Raw genomic sequence first — 27,990 nt, 5'->3', positions numbered from 1 at the left:
ATGCAAACTGCCACGCACAGGAGCTCTGCAGTCTATTAGTGAAGTTATAATGGCCAACAGGCAGAAGCAAAATTGGTCAAAAAGTTGGCTGCTGCTGTCATATTTTTGGAATTATGATTAATGGTACTAATAATGTGGATGATTACTGATATGTGTATCTCCAGCAGTTTATCATATTGCTCTGGCTGCCTACGTCCACAATAAACAGGATGCTATCATTTACCTCTTTATTGAAGGCAATCCTTCTCTTGAAGGAGCATATTCTAATTACTTCGTAATGTTTTATGTCTTAAACATTTTGCAGCTCTGGACCTTGCCAACTGCTTCGTGTCTACCATTGATTAATTACTGAATGTTTAATCAAAATTTAGAACCTAATGTAGCCATTTATGAGCACACCACAGTGCCAAAGTAGTTAGGCTCTGCTCCCAAGTTTGGAGAGTGTTGGGTTCAAAATCAAATCCCAGTCATGCAAGAGGATCCAAGAATTTCACCTTGGGTGCTCTGAGGTTGCCAATTCCATCTCTGCTGATGAATGGAAGGTAATCTAACTACAGGGTAAACAGCATCTCTACCTACCCTCTCGCCTCTGGATCTCCCTTTTCTTTTCCCCCAATTCCTTAATCCACAGAGCACCTTTGCTGGCTGCTTCTGAGAATAAGAAGGTGTTCATGAATACCCGTCATGAGAACATAGTTTTGAAGTGGTTAAACAAGTGAAAAATAATTTTCTGGGACAAATACATAAGTTTTTTTTAATGTGGATTTTTTATGGTACTGTCATACAACCATTCACCGTTGAAGTTAAGTGTTTTTTTAATACCATTACTGAACTGCTGAAATGGATGCTAATATAGCTTGGAGTGCTAATGTCAAGTCTTGGTAATAAAAAAGACAGACTGCTGAATGAAATAATTTCAAGTAAAAAATAGAACAAAAGTGCTCTCTCTCTTGCTCTCCACTTTTATTGAATTGGGACTGACTGAGCCAATTGCTTTAGAAGTCTGTAAAACACAATTACTAGTGAGCGAACTGACCCACCAGTGCCCCCTCAGTGACAGAGGAGACTAAAAAGGCGGCAGAGTTACAGCAGCCCCCCCACCGCAGCTGGCCATCAGGCCTCAAAGGCTTCCTTCTGAAGGCCTGTTGTTCTTAGTGCCCAAATTTGTCTAATTTTACTTATAAAATCTTGTGATTTCCCATCAATGTGATAAAGTAACTTCATACATCACTTTCCAAGACGGAAATGTCTCTTCTGGCAATTAAGGATGATCTGTCTTTTGATATTCTTATTTATGTGGGTGTTTATGTATAAGCACACATATACATTATGTGGGTGCATTTAGATTAGACTGTTAGCATAATTTCTGCATGACTGGTCATAATTCAGATTGACATATGCAATAGCAAAACTGAGGCAGCAGCACATACACATGTTCAGGCAGAATCACTTGGCTTTAGCCTCCCCACCCTTTCCTTAGGTAAAGTCAAAATTAGAGTAAGCAAGAGAAAGAATTAAGCTGGAAGTGGGTAACATTTTTTCCCCCAGTTAATAAAAGAAGTAATAAACTCCATAAAGTATTAGAGTTAAGATCACTAACACTTTCAGGCATAACAGCTTTTTACCAGAAATTTATACCTCCTGTTTTAATTCAGGTAGTTTGCATTAGGACATAAAATCAAGGTATTTTTTTAAAGTGTAGTTTTATGTGAAATAACTGAGAAAAAAATTGTCCTTTCCTAAAAAGTATTCTTCTTCATCTGACTTAACTTGCCTGCCTCTCTCTCATACACAATCATCCTGGCACTTGAGAATCAAAGTCACTGAATCCCTTTTTTATGACACTGTAATTTTTTGGCAAGTGTAAACTCCTTTCATATTCTGCCATACTCATTTATTTGAAGCTCGTGGGAGTCTTATGTCAAAAACATTAAATTATTTCTGAGTATGCTTTTATAAAGAGAAAAAAAAAGAAATGCTTTACAGCTCAACTTTCAGTATGAAATTTAAATAGAGAAGGAAGTCTCTGCTTCTCTTAGTAAACAACAAATGGATGACTTTCATGGAGAGTTGGTAGAAGCCTTTCAGCTAGGAGGGAATGGATCTTACCCATGTCACTGGAGCAAATGTTAATGGAGTAAGTGTAAAGTCTTGCTGCCCTCTTCCTGGTGGAAAAATGGTCCACATGTTTTAGAAAGGACAGCTTGTCTACAAAAACAAGTTTCTCAGGTGAAAACTGTGTATGAAGACTCCTACCAATTAAATCTACTATAGGAGCATAGAATCTGTTGAACCAGAGGGAGGTAGAAATCAGGAAAAGGATCTTTTCCAAATGGTGCTATCATGAAACACTACCTGAGCACTCAGTACCTGCCTTCTTCTCTGTTATTTTTGCCAGAATTTTCAAGATAATACTGGTGAGAAGAGTAGCTGGTTCCTTTCTGGAGGAGGAAAAAAAATAAGAGCTATGTGGAAGCATTATGTTTGTGCAGTGGAAGTGATAGAGCCACAAAGAGAGATTTAGTGTTGAGTCCCATCTATAGACATTCATAAAAGTCTCTCTGCATCATGCGAGGGAAATCGCTAGCCTGCCATTCAGCTTTGTTGCCAGATTTGGCCCATGGTTTTGAAGATGTGGAAGTGACTGGTGCAGCTCTTGTGGTGGAGGAGTGAAAGGTCAGCAGAGGCTTAAATGAGCTTGTCTTGCATCCAGCCGGGCCAGCAGGAGGTCATTAGGAAGATCGGAGGCTCACTTTAGGCTTGACAGAGTCTCTCCCCATGATACAAGGAGACCGTTTTGCTCATTGCTCTTCTCCCAGTGTATAAAAAGAACCCCAGGGACAGGAATGACACAGAAGTTTATCTTACTACTAAAGTTTTGCTTGAGGAGGGCACAACTAGCAATTACTCAGGAGGGGGATTTATTTTGTTTGTTTGCTTTTGATGGAAAGTAATGGAGATAAGTACAAAAGGCCTATTGATCTGCTGGCGCTATTGTGAGACCAAATAGAGTAGCAGGGGAAAAAAATCTCTTCCTTAACATTTAAAAGTCAGAGGACCTGCTCAACTTCACTGCATCAAAGAATTTTGGAATTGCAGGGTTGTAGTTTGACTGGGAAATGAAATTGTTGCTCCCTTAAAATGTTTTTTTCTTGTACATGGAGAAATTAACATATTGTATTTGACAGCTAATTATGTTAGGGCAAATATACTAATAGTTGTCTTGAATTGGTGCTAAGTGGCTCATTTCTTGGAGGTAGTGCCTGGTGAAACTGTGTGTACTTGCTGAAAAGCTCACTCTAGAAAAGTTCTCCATAAGTTTCCAAACATAGAAAATGATGGAAAAAATGAATGTTGCTCTCCCTGAGAAGGTGATAACAGGAGGCAGGTAGCATGTTTTCGCATCTTCACCTCTGTTGTTAATGTATGCAGTGGCTCATCAGAGGTAGCTCATGTTAATTTATTCCTGTACACCTGTACAGGGCTTAAAATCAGGTAATAAGACTAGCAAAAACTATACATCTCTGCTTTTTAGCTACAGCTACCCAGAGGCCTATAGAGGAACAAATTTAGTTCTGGAGACATCAGCAGGTTTTAATAAACCAAATACAGATGTCTTACTCCATACAAATCAAGAAGTTTACATGTTTAAATCTGGACTGATTTAACTAGCAATCGAGGAAGGTTCACACTTGGCACCAATGGCTGCCTCATATTTATTTATAAATCACCCTAAGCAAATATTTTGTTTTTAAACTTATTCATGTGGCTGGATCACCTTCCCTACACTTGAAGATCAGATTATGCCTACCTTCCTGATAAAATTCAAGACAAACCTTAGCAATTAGTGGCCACCACTCTTAGAAGTAAACAATAAAGGTGGTGAAACTCAACAAAGACAAATATTTCTTTCTATACACATATCTAGTTTCTGAGAAAGAAGTCCTCATTTTAGTTGCTGGTGTTTTAAAACTGCCAATCACTAAAACAGATAAAAGTACTTGATGACATATTATCAAATAAGAAGCAAAGTTAGGGAAGAAGATAGAAGCCTATTTTTTTCCCTAAATAAAATTTAAATTTAACTTATACATGGGCTTTCCTTATATATAGGTAATCCATGACCAGTCATCCTTCCTTGGGATCAAACATTTAAGTCAGAGGATGAAAAATGACCAAAGTTAACTAAATCTTACTAATTCTGACTATGATGCTATCTTCAAGAAAATTCTCTTTCTGAAGATTGAAGGTCCAGGCCAGTTAGTTAGAATTTCTTCTTCCCAGGGACTATTTCATATGTATACTTCAAAACTAAGTACCAGTCTCTTACTCCGACAGAACCACATCTCAGCAGCAGAAAAATCAAGGGATAAAGGAAGAAGCAATTTCAAAAGCTAATACTTCACAGTGTTATCAATATACACCCGAACACTTCAGCACTCACCTTGGAGGACCAGAGTTCTTTACAGAGAAAATTATTCGCGTTTCACTTTCATTGCTTAGAATAAAAATTATTCCAATAGCCACCCAGTGACTGGGATGAATTAGATTTTGTGTCCCTTTGCTTGCTCTTTGTCATGAGTATGAATTTATTAAACACACACTTATTTACAACTACACAGAAAAGGATGCCTTTGGCACTGCTGCTTAGAATCCTCGACCCTAACAAACCTTGTGCCTCTTTCTCCTCCCTGTCACATTAAACAAAGAACATTCTTGCTTTTCAAAAAGTCTTTAACTTGATCTTATAAAATCCAGAAGGACCATAAGCAAAGACCTGGGAATATTTTCCACCTGAATGCCAAACCTAAAACACTGTACTTCACATCTACGTCCATCTTACTAAAATGCCTATCTGAAGAACAAAAACACCAACTTCCTCATGTCTGCCTTCTTGGATGAAGCCCAGGAAGACCTGTGGGTAACTTCTGTAAGGTTTCTAATCCTGAAGACAAGAAGGCCACACTGTGAACAGGAGGAAGAGGACGATTGTGCAGGCCATACCAAGGGCACCCTGACAGCTTGCATACTCCAGCTGGCTCAAGCTCCCTCAGTGCTTCATCTGCACACAAGGTAGACACTGTGGAGCCAAGGATGAATGAAACTCAAAACTCTGGGGAAAGGAAGAAATGGCTACAGGGAAGCAAAATTAAAGACAAAGGAGAGTTTCTTTGGCAAGGTCTGTTGGCTCAATAGAAAGGTAAGAAAACTTAGCTTCACAGTGAGTGGAAGTATAAAAAAATAGGGCCGTAGACTTCCTGTCATTCTAGTGACTCACAGAGTAAAAGTGAAGAGAGGAGAAGGTAAGCCTAACGGACAGATCAGAGATGTGATCCAAGAGGCTTTGTGCACAGGAGATTACATCACAGGCTGCCATTAGATGATGGAGTGACAAAAGAAGGTGGAAATAAGTAGAATTCTGTTCCACAGCCCACTCTGCTGAGATGCCTAAAGAGGCCGCTACCCAATAGCATCACTGTTTCTGGTCATTTGATGGTAGCTAGCCTCAGTGCTATATTAACCCAAGTCACAGATACAACAAGGATGAATACTTTTCTTCTTGAAGTATCAAAGTCCCCTCCCCCCAAGTTTTTAACCTGAGATCAAAAGATTTGGATATTTTTAGAAAGCAAAAAAAAAAAAAATTCAATCTGCAATATTTTTTCTATTTGCTCTTCTTCAATTATCAGGTGTGACAAATTCTAAAACTTAAAAATATTAGGGACAAAATTCAACCTATCAACTGTCTCCCAAAGTCTGCCATCTCCTGTGAGACGGAACACATGAGAACACATCTGTACCATTCTTCCCACCTGGAACATCCTGGTTATCTGTCACTGGTTTAAGCTTCTATATGTCTAGCCACTGGCTAAGCTCCCACATCCTTAAAATAAAAATGGAGATTGAAATAGTCTTTGGCCATCAATTAATGTTTTTTCTCTGACAAACCAACAGCATGCAATAGTATCTCCTTATGCATTAAGGACATAAACATCCTAGCACTTGTGCTTTTTAGTGGCTGGACATAAATGAAAGTACCAAGCTTTAGGTATGTAGCCTTTTTGGTCCGATAGCTGTTTATTCTGGTGTTATAACCTATAATATTTTCAGCAAACCAGCTAAAACTCTGATAGGAATTCATGCAAATAAGCATGAATTTTGGCTTGTCTTCAAACACTCCATTTCCATAAATATTTGATGTAGGTTTTCATGAGTCTTTTATTTTTGTTAAAAAATTTCAATGCATTAACCTCATTATCACTCATGCACTATTTCAAATTTGAAAGAATGAATATTACTCACAAACTCAGGGGAGGTTGGATATAGTATTATATTTTATTATTCAAAGTATATCTATCTTACCTGACATATTCTGGAACCATCAATGATAACTTAGAAATTAAAATAACTTTGTGACTACAACCCATTTTTACAGAACAATATAATGGAGGTGAGAAATCTTTTATTAGACAATAGATTTCTCTTTAAAAGCATGTTTTGCATTGTATAAGAAAACCACTTAGAGATTTTACTTTTCATAGATTGGGCTCCTTTTATTTCAGTAGAAAGGAAATTTTAGATATATACACACATATAGGTACACATATGTATGTATATATGTGTACATATATGGCTTTTTTTAAAGGGTTCATCTTTCAAGTAAGATAAAACAGAATATTTCAGGGACATATCACTACTTTTCCATAGTACTTTCATTACAGGTTGCTTTGTCAAGAATTTTACCCAATTGATAAGCACTAGAAAATGGGTTGTGGCTACTTGGAAACTTCTTCATTAATTTTGTTTCTTCCACATGCATTGATTTTTGCCATATACTAAAATTTTCTCTAAAAATATTTTAAAGAGACAACATAGAATCCTAAACCATGATTCAATATAATGGGAATAACTAACTGGTGTGTTACCTGAGCTGGACTGGTGCAGTATGTAAATGATCTGCTCACAGGCTTATCTCCATAGTGAAGGATGACCTTGTTATCCTACCACTGACCACCTTGGCACATTCCGTTTATATTATATTTTCTTTAAGTTTAATAAAGAACATGGGAGGTTTAGGACAAGCTGCTTCTGTTTAAGCCCAACTGTTTCAGAGCTGCTGCTACATAGCTAGGGTGTGATGTCATCTGAAGGCTGGACATAATACGTTCAACCGATCCTACAGTACATGCAAGCCTCCCCTTCTCTGCCTAATTCCCATGGCCGACTACATTTTAGAGATATGCTCAAAGACACCATGAAATTAAAATAAACAAACCCACACCGCCACATCTTGCCCCCACATCAACAATGACTCTGGCTTCACATTTTCTTCTGATATTTTCATGACTCTTAAAGAATTTAAGGACATACTAAATACTCATGTAAGGAATGATAACATTTCTGGTTATACCTACGGAGATGCAGGCTGTCTCGATGTCCTGGACCTATGGTTCTTTCCATCCGTAAATTTCTGTTTCTATATTGGATAAATATGTGTGTATGAAGATAATTTATTGATTTAATTAAAAAGCCACAAGGCAAAGCAGAAATATATATATATCTATGACAGAAGCTGCGGCTTCTAAGTAAAGGTAAATGGGGAGGCAGGGAACTGTGTACAGTTAACTGATTCACACCTAGATGCATGGAAATACATATGCACACACACATGTACACAGCACACAGAGAAAAATGGCGTGCATTACTGGGTAAAATGGCATACGATTCTGCATGCTTAATCATAACAAGCAACAACTGCAACAATCCTTCATGAGCATGGCAGCTTAGTTATCACATGGTCACTGTGGACAATCTTTACAGTGCATCAAAACAGCGAGGTTGGACCTTTTAATGTCAAGTCCAACATGACTGACACTGGCACCCTCCACCCCCAGCAGGAGCAGCCAATGGAGATTTACTGACCTGTCTCTGCTTCGGCGCGAGGGGAAGGCAGCATTGCAGCCAGCCACTGTGCAGACGTGCATCTCTTTTAAGTGAACGTTTCTGTAGTGAAGCTTCACGCTGTAGGAGCTTTTGAAACTCTTCTTGCACACATAACAGATTTTGGGGTCTGGGCTAGAACACAGGTCACCTTCTGGGGAGAACTTTTGAGGACTGGCATAATTCAGGGACGATGCAAAACTTTCATGTAGGGCAGCCATGCTAGCCCCCCCACCGTTGTACAGTCCATACTGGCTCATGTAAAACATGTCATAAGTGGGATCTGTGAATTCTTCCTTCACCTTGATGACATCCTGGTGAGAGGGTTCACTGTGGTTCTCATCAGGCCTCTCACTGCTCATCAGGACTTTTTCACTCACCTCACTGTGAATGTGCTCTTCCCCTTCCATGGATTCCTCACCCAGTTTGGGCTCTGAAGACTCAGACTCATTCTCATAGTCCCGCTCAGGCTCCTGGTCCTCAGAAGTCATGCTGTCAGCCCTTCTTATTTCAGTCCTTGAAATGCACCTGGTCCTGTTATGCTTAGAAAAGTCCTTCACAGACATGCCTGGGCTCATCTCCTCTTGGGAGTGGCAATGATTGTCATGGCTCATGTCATTGACCACAGCTCCGCCATCATTGGGGTCATCATCTTCGTCATCAAACTCATCAGCGGTATCGATTATTTCCTTCTCAATCTTTACAGGCATGCTTGACTTCCTGGGCTTTTTCTTGGGTGCCAGGTCGGCACTAGGCTCAATGGTGGCCATCATCACTGCTGGCACTACTGGCTCAGAAGGTGGTGGGGGGTGCTGCTCTATGGTACCACTGGTTGGAATGATGGGACTGGTTGGGAGGGAGGTTGGAGGACTCACCATTTCCCCTGGAGTGAGTAAACTTCTATAAAATGGAGGAACAGGCTGTACAGTCTTTAGCCCAGAAAATACCAGCTGGCTAGGGAGAGGATTCTGTAAGACGGGGTCTAGTGGGGGAGTGGTAAAACCCATTGGGGGCCGGCCAGGACTCGTGAGTGTGAGATTTGATTTCGTACTCGCTATGACGGGGGTGGCAGCTCCTGATGTGGCCCGAATTAAATCTTTGTCTCGGTTATTTCTTAACATAGGCATGTGAAGGCGAGGGTTGGGGTTTGCACTGTGCCGATTTCGGCTTCGGAGGGAGCTAAAGACCATGTTGCAGCCTTCGATGGTGCATCGATGTTTGATCTTCAGATGAACAGCATTATAATGAATTTTGAGAGTACCTTTGTCATAGAAAGTCTTCCCACATGCGTTACAGAACACTCTTCCCTTCCTGGAGGCCGACCCCATCCTTCTCATCCGGTGAATCCGGAATGAGCTTTTTGGGTGTTCAGTTTTGGTGAGATCACTGACTGGGGCAGAATTCTGAATGGGGGAGACACAGGCTGGCTCGGTTTTGGGCTCCACATTGGTAATGCTGGTCAGGGCATTTCTATTTGGTGTCTGATCATTCTTATAAGGTGTGGGAGACACTTCAGACTCGCTGCTCTCATTATATTCATTCTGGGTTGAAAGGCTTGGTTCCCGCAGCCTCAGTCCTGGTTGCTCTAGAAGTAGCCCGTTTGGAGGCAACCCTAGCAGAGGGGCTGAGACAGGGTTTATGTACTGGAATGGAAGCAGAAATGCAAGGCTGTTGGGGATGTTTTCGAAGTGATGAATGCTGGAAGGATTGCTGTTCTCTAAGTGAGCAAGGAGGCTGGGACTCCTGGTGCGATTATTGCTCTCAATGAAAGTCCTTATATCTGAGTCTGTCTTTGAAGATGGTACAGCCACGGCCTGCCCTTCTTTCTCCTGAATTGCCATCAGCTCCACAATGGATTTGGTTTCTCCAAACCGCAGAAACTGCTGAAGGGTTATGATTTCCTCTTCTCGAGACATGATGGCCCAGCGGTCCAGCACCTTGCCGGCAGCATCCTACAGGCCACATCAAAGAAACAACAAAGACAAACACAGAAACTTATTGATTGTGCATAATTATCCATTGCAAGTGAAGGTGCTCTCTCTGCTCGTGAAACACTGAGAGCGAGAGCAGAAAACAACATGCAAGCACTGTTAATAAAAATCAACCCACAAAGCAAACTTTTCTGCCATGCAAATGTAGTAATTAGAGTCACAGTTAGAGAAACAGATTGAGTTTAATAATGTCAAAGCAAACAAAATGTAGACCACTGGGGCTCTGTGATCTAAAATGCCTTCAGTACTGCTATTTTAACAACAATGATCTATGTACTATGCAACTATTTAGCATATATTAGTATAAGACGTGAACTCTTGCTGTGCAACCCAGTATAAATGCAAAAAAAAAAAAAAAAGGTACCTTAATCCTTATTAAATAGTGACACCATAGGAAGGAATTAAGTACAGTTTGCAAAATTTACTTCTTCGACACAAGCAGACATGAAACTGGATTCAATGATGGAAATTCCTTTAAATGGGAGTTATGTGAATTTCTGAATCAAAAAGATGAATAAAGTAGCATTACCCCTCATACTCCCCTCCCTAAGCTGTATCTTTTCTTTTTAAAATGGCTGTATTTTAGCATCATTTAAGAGTAGGCAATTTCATGAGGTAGAATCAGGGAAATATTATTTGTGAAAGGTAATTGTACTTTTCCTGAAAATTGGTTGTAATCCTATGATTCAAAGTTTGAGTTAGACTTAAAGTATTTGACTTCTTATGATCTTGTTATAAATGACAGTCATAGATATTTGAAAAGTAAACATGTGATGGATTTAGATAGAATAAATGTGTAAAAAGTTGTCTCTTAGCATCCTCCTCTGATAGCAAAGGAAGTCCACAGAGACTACACATCAGCAATCATCAGACTATGTGTTGTTAAATATACATTAAAAAGCATTTCACACTTTCATTTTTGCTAGTAACTATGAGATTTGCCTGAAGGTAGGACTTAAAAATCCTGCAATGTAATGTCAGGCAATCCATTTCAGCGTGGATTGAGAGAAATCTATTTAAACACTTACATAATGACTCCATCATTTTAGAAGGCATCATTTCTTAGACCTACCAGGACAGGGCGCTTTGCAACCCTCTGTGAATGACACTTGCTTCAACCCTGACCATCAGCTTAAGAAAGCATAAAATCTTCTTGAAAAACAAAAGAGAGCTCGGGTGCAGCTCAGTGGCACAGCATGTGCATGGCATGTGCATAGCCCTGGGTTCTATCCCTAGCACCAGAACAAACAAACAAACAAATGATAAGACAGTTATTAATTACAAAGGGGAAACTCATAATGCTACATTAGGCAAATCTAACAGACACCACCTTAAAAGAGACATCAAAATTAACACCACTGGTGGACGTTAACATTGACATCCCGAAGGGATACACTGGGAGGGGCACGGTCTCACTTTTGTGGCATTCTTGTCAAAAACTTACCTCCCCCAAACATGGGAAAACATCAGGCAAACCAAAACTGAGGGGCATTCTACAAAACAGTGGTAATACTCTTCAAAGTGCAAATGTCAGGTAAGATTAAAAAGAATAAAGAATGGTTAGAGATAAGACGAGACTACAAAGACATAATCATGCAATTCTAGATTAGAAAAGGACATTACTGGGAAACTGACAAAATTTGAAGAAAGTCTCTAGATAGGTTAATATTTCCATATAAATCTTTATTTTCTGATTTCAACAACGGTATAATGATTACAGGAAGACGGTTCTCTAGGGAAGCAGGATGAGGGATATAAGGAACTAAGGAACCTGTACTACTTTTGCAATGGAAAGTCTTTCCTCAGCCTTTGAATACAAAATTCCATCTAGATCACAATCATGCCTTGAGTGGTCACAGCTAGTTTGATTAAGTAGATATCTGTCGTTTGTTTGAATCTGGGGGTGGGGGTGGGGGTATCAGGGATTGAACTCAGGGGCTCTCGACTACTGAGCCACATCCCCAGCCCTATTTTGTATTTAATTTAGAGTCAGGGTCTGACTGAATTGCTTTAGTGCCTCACCATTGCTGAGGCTGGCTTTGAACTTGTGATCCTCCTGCCTCAGCCTTCTGAACTGCTAGGATTAAAGGCGTGCGTTACCACACTCACTTTGAATTATTTTTTAAAGAAGCTCTGATAGTTATGTTCTATTCTCCATAAAATTCCCTCCTAGCATTCTGTCATTTTACATCAACAGTATGTGTGGTGCACACATAAGGGCGTCCATCCCATGAAAACTGCCAAATACATTTATCTCTTCCTCACTGAATAGATAAAATTGAACTTCAGTTCAAATATTCCCATATAAGTCTGTGCTCAGAACAGTCATACAATGATGTGGGTACGGAGTGACTCCAAATGATCCTCCAGGATTGTTAAAAATGCAACAGCTATTTTTAACAAGATAGATACTGATTTCTCACACATCATTTTTTGTTTGCTTTTGGAATGGCGGGAGGATAGGGGTTGGTACTGCAGGTACATAGAAAAATTAAAATTGTTATTTTATATAGTTTAATTTCATTTGCACCTCATCATAGCTTCCAGAGCTCTGTGAATATTTAACAGATAAGAAATTAGAGGTAAAGAAATATAAGAGTGCTCGGTAAGTTTTGCCAAGGCACTGACCTCCAGGCTACAACTGGAACCCAGAAATTCTGACTCTAAGTTCACTGTCTCAACAGTGTGCAGGACTATTATTTTGTGATGCCATTTCCCAGGTCAGCATGTTGTGTTTGTGACAGTGACAAGCAGAACTTTTTCTGAACAGTCAGTCCCCAGAACACTGTAATGTCTACTTGTATGTCATTTTTAAAATCTCTTCTTACCATCAATCTACTCTTTTTTTTTATTGTTGGTCGTTCAAAATATTACATAGTTCTTAATATATCATATTTCACAGTTGATCACTTTTTCTGGAGCCTTTCGGTATGGATTGCTTCCTAAGGGTATAAGGTCTTTTCTTCCCAGGTAGCCTACACCTAAATCTGCATGTCAATAATGAATGCAATTGGCAGCCTCTGGTATTAAAATGAACTTCAGAAACCATAGCAACTGGTTCCACCCACCTGAGGCATCTCTTTTCCCTCCTCCCAGTTTTCTTCTCCCAGCAGTGCACAGCCAGCCCCTCTGGTTTCTCCTTTCTCTAGCCCACCAAATCTCGAGCTGCTATTTCTAAAACCACTGCCCTTCAGTTTAGTCCAGATTAGCTATCTCTGCTAAAATAGAGACTGTGGTGTTAAGTCACTTACTTTTGAGTAGAAAAGCTTCCGGTAAGCAAGATTCAGAACTTTGCTAGTGTCTACCTCATAAAAGAGAGGCTTTGCTTATAGTGGAGACAGAGGGGGCAATTTATACTTATAGAGAAGTATAACATAGCACTTTTGCAAACAAAACTACTCAAGAACTGCACAAATATCTACACATGCATTCAAATTTCCATTCCTGTAATGGGGTACCCCTCTGGCTCCAGGTAAGAACCACAGAATTTCTTTCCAAAGAAGTTATCACTCAAGATTACCTAATACCATCAACATTTATAATTACCTAATTTGATCAAGATTACCTAATACCATCAACATTTATAATTGGAAAAATTGCAGAAAGAAACAAAGTTGATCTTCATAGGCAACACAAGGAGCCAGAAAACTCCTTTGCTGAGAACAGCTATCAGTTTTGGTATATCCATAGATGAACTGGTTGAAGGGAGTTAGAAACCAGCAAAGGGAACAAGGGAAGCCCAGGTTTTTGTTTTTTTGGGTTTTTTTTTTTTTTTCTGAAGATCTTTGAAACAGAAATAAGCATGATCTGGTGCAGTGATTCTTATACAGCAGCTTAAGACTCTTCTGTGAAAGAAGAACTTCAGGAAAGATGTACATGATATTCAAGATGGACCAGTGTTAGTCTGGGAACTTTGTAAGACAACAACAACAAACACAAACTTGTCTACAAGTAATTCCAAGTAACCATTTGAAAACCTTTAGGATGAATGGAAACTATTGCAATAACTAAAGACCTGTTTTATTTCTTTTTTTTTAAATTTGTTTTTATTTTATTTAAGTATTGACTCAAGAATGACAAAAGGGAAAAACTAGTTTTCCTTATGGATAGTTTAGATGATCAAATATACGTTACCAAAGTGAACAGGAATTATAAAAAGAATCAAATGTTATCATGAAATGAATAAAACAAAAACCTCTTAACCTGATATAAAGATCTTGACTACTGACCCACGCACACCAGGACACTGATCTTCTGCATGAATGAGTTAACATTAGGATATGTATCTGAACTTTTCTCCTTCCTAGGCAAATTTGTAGTTGGTGAGTCAATTCCTTTATGCTTTCCCATTTGAAATCGGAGTTCACTGATCTTCAGTCTGTTAGGTTGGGAAATATTTTACAAAATGAGGATAATAAGACGTATCCTATTAAAGTTAAATGGAAGGTATTATTATAAGTATTGATTTCCTGTGAAAATAATAGTACACCACTAATTAAAAATTTAGTAACATGAAATAATACAGACTTATAAACCAGTTTTATTGGGCTTAGGAAAAGTATAAAACACTTAAAATAATTTACATCTGAGCATATTATATGAAAACCCTTCCTTTTATTATTTCATGGGAACTGGTAGATTACTTGTAGAAATTTGGCATTCAGTTCTTACATGGCTCTTCAGAAGACCCTCCCCCACACTCTACCGCCCTTACCCAGTGCTGGGGATGGAACCCAGGGCCTCAAGCATGCTAGGCAAGAATTATACCACTGAGCTATACCCTGAGCTCACAAGAGCGATTTTTAAATATCTTTTTGTTGTGGATTAGCTGACATGGTTTAAATGGTGTTATTAGAGTCCCTTTTCATATCAAAGCACCTAAAGTTTTTAAATCAAAGTATAATAAGATTGGTTGGTTACTCTTATCTGGGGCAGAGGGATAATAGAGAAGGATAGGATGTAATAAGGTGGAAGAAAACCAAATAAGAATCTTCAGTATAATTAGGTTGTCAGGTGACCTCAAGCTCAGTCTAAGAATAAGCCCACCTGTGGTCATGTCACAGCAAGGAGGAAAGCAAATTGCCTGCTTTGTGTCCATGGAAGGAAATAAGGGAGGAACACCAAACACTACAGATCTAGGAGCTATTCATTCTAGCATTATTTAAATTAGTAAGAAATAAGCAAATAGTTTAAAGACAGACCCAGTATAATTTAGTTTCCTAATCTATTACAGGAGCATCATTCAAATTGAAGGTATAATTTAAAAGAAAATCCTAAAACAGATAAAAACTAAAATACTTCCCTTTGGATATAATTTTAGATCTTTTTTCTTTAATAATAACTTTATTTATTAACTTTTTAATGTGATACTGAGATCAAACCCAGTGCCTCACAGGTGTTAGGCAAGCACTCTATCACTGAGCCACAACCCCAGCCCTTGATCTTTCAATGAAATGACAGTAAGCTATAGGGACTACAGGCCACTTAGAATAAAATCAGAGTTTTATGAGACATGTTTCTGATTTCATGTCTAATTTTTCAAAACATGCTTTATTAAGAAATCATTCCATCATAACCACATTGACAATTAACTTTCATGACCAGTTTCCTGTCAAGATATAGTATGTTTCCTTAGATTAATTCAAATATCAAGGTAAGAGGAATGTTTTGGATAAAAATGACAGAAATCACCAAATTTCAAGCCTACCTATCTTAAGTACTCTATCAGATAAAACCTCATATTAATTGCTGAGTTAAAAACTAATGGGGCAATGCTATGCAGAACTTAAGTCAAATTTTATCAGGTTGGGCTGGGGATGTGGCTCAAGCGGTAGCGCGCTCGCCTGGCATGCGGTTCGATCCTCAGCACCACATACCAACGAAGATGTTGTGTCCGCCGAGAACTAAAAAATAAATATTAAAAATTCTCTCTCTCTCTCTCTCTCTCTCTCTCTCCTCTCACTCTATCTTTAAAAAAAATTTTATCAGGTTTTCTAGATATTTAAGTATTAGGACAAATTTTTGGATATCAATACACTAAAATAGTGGTCAATAAAAATGAAAAAAATTACTGATGCATACCCTAACAGGGATGACTTGCAAAAGCATTTGGGTCAGACACAAAAAGAACATATTCTACCATTCTAATCATCAGAGAAGGCAGTACAGAAAGCAGGTTAGTGGATGCCACACTGAACATGGGGGTAAAGGGACTGACTACACAGAGCATTAGGGAACATTTTTTGGAGTGATGGAAATGTTTTGTATGTGAATTCTTATTGAAAATAATAGACTGTACTGACATTTCTGTGACTATATGGAATGTACATTTGCAACTGGTGGGTTCTGTTGTATGTAAAGTAGACCTCAATGAAGTAGATTCTAAAATTAAACCACGCAAATTGCATGATATCTCACATTAATAACTCAATTACTTTTTGCCTCTTACATTCTATTGTGTACAAACATAAACACACATTTTTCCATTCTCTCCTATTCACAGTGTGCATGACAATCTCTTATGACATGAGGAGTAAACACATGAATTTTTATGTAATTTTTACCTAGAAATATGATTTCTTTTCTAATATTTTCACATGGACTCACAGTAGTATATTACTAATTTAGAAATGTTTTTAATATGTCAGAGTACAAGCTTTGTATTTTTTTTTTTTTACTGATGGAATGTAATCATAAAATTTTGGAGATGCCTACAGAACTACCACCAATGAATGGTAGACATGCGCTGTGTTAATGCACCTTCACACTGAGCAATCTATGACATGCTTTCCCTCGCCTCCTCCTGCCTGTGCACAGGCCACCTCTTTAGGTGGACATAAATCAGGATATGACTCAGAAATTAGGAAATACATCACTCTGGGTCATCTGAGGAGCAACTAACGGGCTCAGATCTTGATCTCGGGTTATTTGGAAAAGGGCATTCCACAACTTAATAGATGGGGTGAGCAAACGGAGACTCCTGGATACAACTTGTGAGTTGGACAGAGATGGCTGTGGGTGCTGAAAGCAGCAGGTGTCTGAGGGAGATATTCTGTGAAACAGACGCCTTTGAGCATCACAAACAGCTCTGAAGAAAAAACTGGCACAAGTCATAAAACTTTCAGAACTCTTCCATTCTCCTGCCAGTTACTTATTTTGAAACTAAGATGTGTCCATATATAACAAGGACATATTTCTATTTCAAATTGACAGTCTGAGTCAAGCCAGCTTTTAAAACTCTTCTCTTAGCTAAAAAGTTAACTATCCTGGGTGCTCTCTACTACTTCAGAATCATTTCTCCTGATTTTTTTTTGTTAGATTATATTTATCTTTCTAATTTATTTGACCTGGCATTCCTATGTGTACCTGGGCCAATGTTTGTGTGTCAGTGTGCCTGCTTACATGTGTGTGTAAGACAGGGGTGGGGGGGGCAGGCAAAAAGCAGTGATGAATAAAAATGGTGACACAAAGAATTCTTATTGAAAATAATAGATTCTGGGAAGTACTTAGGGAAAATTTTCAAGCAATGTTGTGATAATTTCTGAGAAACACTTGAAATTATGTGGGAAAAGAACTTGGCATGCTTATTTGTTTTGGTAAATTTATATTTAAACATATTTCTTGCTGGGTACTGCCTGAGAAAGATGCACCACTTGTATACACAATATACACTGAAGCAGTTTTGTCATGCAAGTAAACAAAATTATGCCAATCTCCATTCACACAAAGCTCTTTTATGAAACTGCTTTTCCAGTATTTCAGGCTAATGTTTCTAGGAGGCCAGCTGAAACAACTGTGTTATTTGGAGGCAGAATGAAACATATTCATTCAGACCATGTTTGCATCAAATGGATCAAATTAGACTTCATTAAAAAAAACAATATTTGTTTTGGGTAATAAAACACTACTAAATTTCTATGATTTGGAAATATGTATTTTGCAGAATTTCAAGAACACATTTTACCTTCAAAATACAATGTTGACCAATCAGATCTTTGCTCCTTCCTGTCTAAAACAGAGATGTCTTTTGAGGAAGAATTATTAGGATGTAGGACAGACAGACAGACTTGCAAATAAAAATCAAAGCTGGACTTTACTTGTGTTAACTTAACCATGTGGATATCTCTTTTGGAAAATAAATAGGTTTTCCTCATCAACCCAAGGCAGTCTTTGTCATGAAATGACCATGCCAATATTCAAGGTAGGTATGTGCCAGCTTGCTGTGGTTATGAAAGCTGACGCTAAATTCAGTATGTCCAGATTATTAAAAACATGATTTGAAATATTGTTCCTATACCACCCAGCCCCTAGGAGTAATGAGGGCTATGGGCCTATCCACTATTGTTTAGAACACTGGCGCTATTGCAAAACTCTTTGTTCAAGAATTTTCTATTGAGATAAAAACTTTATTAATCCTTATTATCTGACAGGCTAACATCAGAATCTTTTCTCTATAAATATTATTTGCACATAGGGTCTATATTCTAAAAACAGATATTTTCACACATAAATGCAGGTGCACAAACATGTCCATGATCATAGAGGTTACTGCTCTGGGCTCACTCCTGCCCATTAAATTTATTATATATCAGTTTTACATAGAATTCAAAATGCTTGATCTTAGAGAATGGTGGTATAATGAGGTGAGGCACACTGAATTACTTGAAAAGGAAGGAAGAGGCAAAGACTGCCTCTTCTTGTATGAAACTGGGTTTGAGGAACATAGCCCTTGAAGAAAGTTGGCAGCATAAGGGAGCAACATGGTGATTTTATGTGCCTTTAGCTTCTGGCTTTTTACATATTTTCCAATATACAATCACCTATACTTATTTTTCTGATCCACCTTTGAAAATAGTTTTCGCACTGAATTTTTTTTTTTTTAAGTTTTTGGTGGTATTGGGGAATAGACCCAAAGGAAGTACTCTATTAATGAACTACATTCCAGCCTCTTTTTTAAACTTTATTTTGAGACAGAGTCTTGCTAAGTTTCTCAGTCTTGTCTCAAAAGTTTTGATACTCCTGTCTCAGCTTCACCAGCAGCTGTACTCATCTTTAAAAAAATTTAAATATATAAATATGTAGTGATAAGTTGAGTAACACATTATTCTGAAATTAGTATCTTTCTTACTAAAACAACATTTTCAAAATGCCAGGGCACTAGTATTTAAATGGTTCTTGTGGCTATTAAAACATATTGTTTGACTTTAGAGTTGAAAATTCTACTTTATTAATAGAATATTCTTGATTATGAACATATAAAAAAGTATAGTTTGTGTTTAGCCTCTTTTCCCTCAGTAACAATCTATATGGCATTTTTATTTTGAAAACTATGATTATGATAGATCATTCTGGTTTTACAACATATTTAATCATAAAAGCTCCAGCTAAGCTCAATTAAAGGCCTGTCAGGATTTCTTTTCTGTATCCATGCATTTTAGCAGGTCTAGCTCAGAACTAGTCATCTGTATTTTCTGTATGGGCAGTTGTTTGCAAATAAATAAAGCAGGTGCCTTGCTTTGTCATATGAAAAAATTCAGAGGAGTAAACTATTTGATGAAATGTCTACAACTGCACTTCAAAGTCTCAAAGGTATTTTTCAAATAATCTACTCCTCTGTAAATTAAATCTGAGACTTTTAAAAAAATATTTATAATTTTAGGATTTTTTAATTTTTAATTGTTTTTAGCTTTTAGATGTATACAATGCCTTTATTTTGTTTATTTATTTTTATGTGGTGCTAAGATGCATTTTTATGTTAGTAATAGGTATCATTTAAGTTTCAAAATAGAAAATTCTAAGTCGAAACTGATATTCCTAGTATATCAACTTTTCTTACAAAATCACCCAAGTCTTTAATTTCAAGCACAGATTACCTAACTCTATACCTACAGGCCCAATAGACTTTGCACCTTTAAGTTGCAAAATTTTGATTATGCTTAAAATAACTTATACATTCAGGAAATAAAATTAAGAGCATGAATGAAGGATACCTAAAAATTCTAGTCTTGGTTCTGCCTGTTAAATTACCAATATCCAGCTTCAATTTCCCAATGTGTAAACAAAAATGTTACTAAAATTTCTAAGCCTAAGTAAAAACGAGCTTTAAAATTGCACTATTCGACTATCTCTTCCTAGAATCTGGACATACAAATCCTTTAAATTAAGTTGTTTTAAACCCTGGCATTTCTACTTTTAACCAAGTTGGGTAACCAACAACTTATTTTTAGAATATGTGCACTTATGATTGAAAGCGGGCTTTTTTTTTTCCTACTTTCTGAGAGTTCCTGTACTATCTTATATTCTGAATCCTTCCCTTGGTTCTTGAGTGTAGGCTGCCTATCCATGATGTGAACGGAGGTGCTAATTCTTCTGGATTAATTCTGACTCCTGGTCAATTCAGTAACTATTTCAAATGAAAATCCTGCTTGAAAATTGGGGGAACTGCCCAAGAAATCCCTAAGAAGCCTTGGAAATTACCCAAATCACATTAGTAGTGCTTGTGAAAATTCTGAAATTTGAAGATTTTTGTAGTCTTTAAGAGATCTGTGTGGTTCTTTAAAAAAAAAAAAAAAATCAGAATTTGTATACAAGACCCTCCTCTTAGTGAAACTCTTTAAATAGACATGTTATTCCCTTAGAGATCACTGAGATTCTAGAGAGTAAATCAGTAAATCAGTTTCTAGTTTAGGACAGCATAGGCACAGTTGGAAATCATCAGAGAAAACACTGGAAACAGGAGGAAAGAGAGGGATGGTCCTTACAAAAGGTCTTGTTTTCTTCTCCCCTTAGACATAAAGATAAAGCCGAGTCCTGGGACAACTATAAATCTGCTTGCTTTGCAATAAACAAAACTCACCAGAGCCCTTTCTGACACTTTTGTTTTGAGGTCTACATTTTCTGGCTTACCTCCCCGCTTTCATTACCAAACTTCTGCCACCATGTCTGTAGAAGGTCTCTAGGAATCTGTGGGGCTTTATATACCTAAACATTAATGCCACCCACCCCAGAAATTCTTTATATTTGCTTTTCTATAAAGTCTGATAAACAGCAAACATAGACGCAGGCAAAGTTTTTTCATGATGAAAGGTGATTTTACACATCAGGCGAGGGGCAGGACCTCAAATCTTTCAAGTTTTATCAGTTCAACTAAGATTCTCAATACATATAGAGCTTCCAAAGCTCCAATGGATGATTCTAGATCTTGTATTATGCTTTGAATTACTTCACAACCAAAGTTGATTGAACAACCCAAAGGAACTTTTTAACATATTCATTAGGATATGAGGGAGTAGGGGGAGAAAGGGACGGAGCCCTCACTGAGCAGCATTCCTTAAAACAGTGAGGATTGAGTATTCCATAAAACACACCGAGGACTGCGAGTGTGATTGAACAGAAAGATGTATTGGGAGATTTAACTCTGTTCTTCTCTGGGTATAAGAACAGCAGTAGAACACAAAGATTAATTTCCTGCTTTAGCATTCATCAGGGAACAACACATTATTACTTGTAACACATACACAAGGCTGTTGATGGATATACTTTCCTTTGATTGTTCAGATTAAATGCGTTCCTATAAAAGGCACCCACACATATACATGTGTGTACAATTATAAATCCACATGTGTTAATAGTTTGTGTTTCTGTATATTTATAAGCAGCTATCAATATAGACATCATGTATTTTATTTGGCCACAAAAGAGAAGTGATTTGGGGTTGGTGGCTGACTGAACAAATATAGATCAAAACCAGAATAATCAGAGTAAATAATCAATATATGTTACTATAACAAAAAAAAGAAACCTCAGAAATTCGAAATAAAGAAGGATCAGAAGAGGAAGCATGCATTATAGAGCACAAGGTAATAACCACGTCTGCATGCCTTAATACCCTCCTGTCCCAGCAGTCCTGACTTTCTAAGCAGCCCACTTCTCCACATTAACGGCAGTCATTTGGAGAGCAGCAAACGTGCCATTAGAAGCACTTTTACAAGTGTATATTCATCCACCAATTAGCTTAATGTGGCCGCTTTCTGCATATTTTCTATCCAGGCTTGCACAAATCTTATTAATATTTCCCCCTAGCGCTTTGACAGATTACCTTGTCATTACGCATCCTGGAGCCTTTTAAACAATATGGGTAAACTACTGTTTGTGAGGTTAATGACAATTATCCCCTAATTACTGCATAAGTCACTCAGTCCACTTTATCTCATAGGCAGGGTTCTGCTCTGTGTATCTGCCATTGTGTCACCGTAAATGAATCTTGTATTGCTATGTTTATCTGCCATTGCCTTGTAAATTATACTGACAGAAGAATGAACAAATTACTGCATGTCATCACTTAAATACTACTTCTGAAATTAAAATAAAAAAAGCTTCAGCCCAGAGCCTGAATTTTAGCAGATCACAATTAGTAAAAACATATTTAATGTTTCATGTTACATTTCAGAACTGATAGCTTGAAATTTAGTACTGGAGTCACAACAATGGGTCTGGGGTGAGGGGAAGGTGAAGAGCAACAGGGATAAAAGAAAAAAGGGGGTGGGGGAAACTGAAATAATAATGCTAGTCTGACCTCCAGAATGCATTTCCTATTATTTTAATAGTTGATATGGCATTCTGAAAGTATTTTCCAAGGTTTATCAATTTTAAATCAAATTAAATGGGTTAGGGATAAGACACACTCTTCAGCTGGGATCATTTTTTTTGGTTACTTATAACTAGTCCAGACACAAAACACAGAATCTATGTAATTGAGAACAGATAATGTAATAAAGGCCACAGGCTAAGCCAATTTCATTGATGCATTTTTAAACATTATTAAACAGGTTCAGAAACACTGTTTCCAAAGTTGCATTTGAAATTGTTTAACAATGTTTACATCAATGAAATTAGTTTAGTCCCTTGCCGCATCACAGTGACTACATCTGCTCTGATAAAATTTACAGGGAAAATTAGGAGAATGTGAGACTCTTGAAATTAAAAAAAAAAGAAAAAGATAGATTGGGTCAACTGCAAATAATCTGGAAAACATTGTCTTTAACCTTCAATCTCCGATTCTGCAGATTATCAGATAAATCAATGTTTACATCGGAAAGGGCAGAGACAACTGGCTTCTTGAGATGATGGCCACTTTAATGAGTATCTTAAAACATGGAGAAATGTGAAATGCTCAAACTGCCTCTGTTAATGACACCAAAGCAACTGACACCTGGCAAGCATAAGAAACAGGGCCAAAAGAGTGGTTTTCAACTCTCTCAATTAGTTGGGCACGTAGAAAGTTTGCATGAAACTGCCTCATGACAACCGCGGGTTTGTAAGGAGGGGCTCATGGCACTGATGATAAAGCTATTTGGCGGAAGCATGCATGCTCACACATATAGTACCTCTTGGTACGCAGAACAGGCTGGAAGAAAAAGCTGCAGCAAAAGGAAAGGAAAACATGAAAGGCAGAGTTGACAGGCCTAGCCCAAGGGCCTGATGGATTCTAAGCACAACCCCTAGGGCTCCGATCCCCAAGGACTGATCTTACTGTCTGTCCTGTGTTCCGGCAATGCAGCTTCAGCAGAGCAGGAGCTGCAGACCAAAATGGAAGCACTACATCATGCCCTTTTCTTTAGTCTCTTAAATTAAAGCAGATGAAATCCCAGTCAAGACTGACATCACTGTGACAACCACTAAGGGGTTAAAATCTTTTCTGCTTTTTACAAACTATTTAAGGCTATCGATGGAGACACAGCCACTGTGAAAAGTGAATTTCTAAATCATTTAACTTTCTTTTTCTTTGAAGGCTGGATTTCATTGCCTCTTTTACCTTTGCTAATGGTATATCCAACTCTGCTTGCCTGTATGTTTAGGGAGATAATTAGAGAAGATAAACCCTTGGTGTCGCCTTAAAGAAGATGAGCACAAACAGTATTTTATTGAGTTTGTGAAATCAGTGTTAGTTGTAGAAAGAGAGACAATCCTGAAAGGATCAATATAAATGCCAAAAGGTACCTGGATAGAAGTTAACAGATGAAGACAGCCATTAAGAAAACAAATAGCAGGATTTCCCTAACTCATTTCAATCCACTCTTTATATACTTCCACCACATATCCAAAAACAGAGGTTAGGGGTATTTCACTACCTTTCCTAGAAAACCCTCAGTGGCTCTCTATGGTAGGCAGCACAAATAATAAATCCCTTTATCTGGCACTCAAGTCCCCTCAGTGTAGATCTGACCTACCCTTCCAACATCATCTCTTGCCGGGACCTCTGAAGCTCCAGGAACAAAGCATTATTTGCCTCAAATGTTCATGAACGCTACAAAGTAGTGCCCGATTCACCCTCCGCCTTTCTCCACAATCATTCTCAACCTTCAAGGCCCAATGGAAACGAGCCTGTGAAACACTTCTTATTGTCACCTTTTTCCTTCTCCCTCCCAACTCCCACAGGAATGACTGGCTCCTCATTAATGTGCTTACAATAAACTTCCTTCGTATGTATGCTTCTTTATCGCAGGTTTTACTGTCCTTTACACCCCAATGGCAGGATGAGTAATGCTGACTGACCTTACTAATTCTATGAATAGATGAACTGGGTGGCACTTGGAGATCATCTAATGCCCGCTCTTTATAGATGAAAAAAAAAATCACGGAGCATCTTGCCTGAGGATCATGAATCTGAAATGTGAACAGTTGACTTGGGACAGGGTCCAGCTCTCCTGATCTGCTCTAGTGCTTTTCTCACAATATTGTCCTTAAAAAAAGAACATCTACCATGCTCCATTGCCAAGCCCTGGATCTAAGCAGACTCCAAAAACCTGGGGCTCTCTCCAATCCCAAACTAGCCCCACCAGGAAGACAATTTCCTATGAGCTAAACACTCCTTGTGACCATCAAGAAGGCCTTCAGTTGAAATGAAAAGTTGTTTCCCTGGGCCACTGGTGCAGGGAGGCAGCCCCGTTACTAACGGCGGAGAAAAGTGGAGAAGGATGGTTTTAGCAAACTGCATATATGTATATTTACATTTAATCCTCACTTTTTCCCCTGAAAGTATCAACAAATTATCTCTTGTTCTTGGAAAATGCTTTTGGCGATAATATTGCATTTATATTGGACATCTTCTTGATCCTAGTTTACAGAACAAAATGCAACAGTGCCTTTCCCACAGTTGGTGGTCTGTGAACACCTATGGAGTGAACAAATGCACATGGCTCAGCTGAATATCAGAATCAGTGAACCACCACAGAGATGGAGGCGTGTGCATCTACACAGACCTTCTTCCCTCATTTTTTCTTCCGCCAATAACTTCTCACTCTTACCAACTGCTGAATTCTCTTCTGGCCCTCCTTTCTCATATATGTCGTGCATCTGCTCAAACTATATCATGAAGAAAACTGAAACTCTGAGGACTTCTTTGGGGATTTGGCCTATAGGTCAGATTTGGGGGTGTAGCTCAGTAGAAGAGCACTTGCTCAGCATGTGCAAAGCCCAGGGCTCAGTCCCCAGCACTGCAAAACAAAACATCTAGTTTTCTCAAAAGAACTGGTATCTGAATTCTGGGGGGAAAAAAAAGAAAGAAAGAAACAAAACAAAGGTCACAGAGGTCTGTTTTTTGCTGAAATGCTTTTTGTTTTTTTTAGGCTAAAGAGCTGCTTTTAATAATATAGTTCCTGTGCCTTAGTTTTTACACATACAAAGTGGGATTTAAAAAATAGCTACCTGCTAGAGTGATAAGGACTGTAAAATAATAATAATACGTAGCTGAGCCCTAGCTGAATCAGGAAAAACTGTAGGTTTCTCATATATATATAAGATGCTCATCTATATCCAAATCAAGCTGGAGGTACTACTATAGAATCCATCTTACAAATGGGGAAACTGAGGCATACCAAAATTGAGTAACTTGCCTAAGCTAGCAATACTTGGGGCCAGGATTCCTACCAGACTGAGTCTACAGCTACACTAAAAAGCCCTGCAAAGAGGGTGCCCTTGCACCTTTATCCTACCCAGCTTCTCACTGCTACCCTCCCCTTTGCCCTTTCTGAAATCCATACCTGGTAAGTCAGGTTCCTTTGACCTCCTCCCAGGTTAAGTCAGTGTTCATTCAGGTATCTGTCTATTGGATTTATCTTTTTTCATTTCTTCTCACAAGCTTGGGAATGGCCCACCCTATTTCCTCACTGGTAATTTTAATAGTTACTAATTTACCCCTTCTACCCCACTCACATCATGACAATATTCTGGTGTAAAGATGCTTTTCCTGAAGTGTACCTCTGGCCACATTACAGCCCTCACTTCCAAAATAAACTTCCCTGGCTCCCTGGTGCTACATGATTTCAGCAACTCTTCAATGCTGGCATTGAAGAACTCATCTAATCTACCTTTTAAGTCTTACTTCTTTCATACACACTCTGACACTGCACTGGAACTAGACAGCTTGACTTTCAGGGAACACACACTATGTTCCTACTGCCAGATTTCTGCTTTATATCATCTCCACCTGAACTGCCATCATGAATGTGCTGGAGGCCCACCACTTTTCAAGGCCCACTTCTCAAATGTTACTTCTATCTCAAATCCTGTGATCTGTTCCAAAGTCCTCTTCTGATTTTCTTGTGGCTTTTACCATATTCCGTTTTATGCCTATATATCACTTGTCATCTGGGATATCCCTTACAGGATAAGCTTACAGGTTCCCTTACAGGTAACAAGGAGGGTGTGGGGCCTCTTCATAACACGTAGGGTGGCACCTCCCATGCATTTCAAATGCATTGTGCTGTTCTTATACTTAATTCATTTCTGTTGAAAACTCTGCACTTGTACTTCTATAAGCTTAACTATCATTAAAGAGATGCTTATAAAAATAAGCAAAAGAAAACAAAAAACAGCCATTTGTGAGTCAAAAATATAACATTTCCAATGTCTGATCAGGCAGTCACATTTGTGAACACAGATACCCAAACTTTTCATATTATATACTTGTTTTAAATATAAACATTTCCTGAAACAAGTTAACGATTTCTTTTTCTGAAAGTATTTTAATATCTTGGTTGGTTCTGTGCTTTTAAGTTCATTTTGCTACAGGATTGTTTAAGTGACAAGACTTAAATATTCTAAAATGTAAAAACAAATGACAATACAGAAAACAACTGGCTGTTAGGAAAGAATAAGTGGGGGAAAAGAGAAATGGAGGGATAGAAACTAAGCATTAGAAAGGGAGCCCCCAAGTGCAACTATGGGATATGAATGTACTTTTAGAAATTGATATGCCAGAAGCAGTTTGCACTTGTGGTCAACACTGAATTACCCCATGGTGAAACTGAAGATCAGAACATTTCAAACACTGTAATTGAAATAATTAATCATGGCATTCTTGCCAGATTTTGAGATATGTCAGTCTTAGTAGATGGAGTAGAAAAAGATGGAGGAATGCAGCATTATATTTTATATAAGAGAATGGAGAATTATATTTTATTTAAGATTTGGTAAAACTAAAATGGCAGGGAAAGTAAAAATATAAATATGTGAAAACAGAGGACAGTTTTGAATGTACCCATTTAATTCTGACTATGGAGCGCTGGTCCTATATAAAAAAGGCACAGAATGAGGAGAAAAAAGGCAAAGAAAGTAGAAAAGTGATAATGAATAAATATGAAAGATCCTAAAAAAAAATTACAGGGGCTGGGGATGTGGCTCAAGTGGTAGCGTGCTCGCCTGGCATGCGTGCGGCTCGGGTTCGATCCTCAGCACCACATACAAAGATGTTGTGTCAGCCGAAAACTAAAAAAATAAATAAATATTAAAAATTCTCTCTCTCTCTCTCTCTCTCTCTCACCTCTCTCTTTAAAAAAAATTACAGAGTCCCTTCAGGTGGCCCAAGCTATAAAATAGAAGAGGCTTTAATTTTACTTTTTATACTTATTAGTATTTGTCACTTCTAAAATCATGTCTGTTATGGTTCTCAGCAATAAAAAACACATGATATGCTTGTCTTAGAAATGTACTAACTTGGGCTGAAGGTGTAGCTCAGTAGTAGAACACAAGGCTCTGGGTTCAATCCCCAGCACCACAC

The 27,990-nt window shown here is 38.1% G+C and overlaps 1 protein-coding gene across 11 annotated transcripts in view; it reads right to left on the bottom strand.

The window, feature by feature from the left end:
• Nucleotides 1–27,990, bottom strand: part of BNC2 (basonuclin zinc finger protein 2) — a 415,572-nt gene that overhangs the window by 10,002 nt on the left and 377,580 nt on the right. For 9 of the 11 annotated variants that reach the window (XM_081282134.1, XM_081282139.1, XM_081282132.1 and 6 more), the window contains 2 exons: nucleotides 7,924–9,893; nucleotides 7,412–7,477 (listed from right to left, as the gene is read on the bottom strand). In XM_081282134.1, coding sequence (XP_081138260.1) covers nucleotides 7,412–7,477; nucleotides 7,924–9,893 — 2,036 coding nt within the window. The remainder of the gene's footprint in view (nucleotides 1–7,411; nucleotides 7,478–7,923; nucleotides 9,894–27,990) is intronic. The other 2 variants (XM_081282135.1, XM_081282138.1) reach the window with 1 other exon arrangement.

This window comes from Spermophilus citellus, assembly GCF_964194105.1.
Source record: "Spermophilus citellus genome assembly, chromosome: 2".
Lineage (NCBI taxonomy): Eukaryota > Metazoa > Chordata > Mammalia > Rodentia > Sciuridae > Spermophilus > Spermophilus citellus.
Note: the sequence above shows the minus strand (reverse complement) of the source record. Positions and strands in the feature narration are given on the sequence as shown.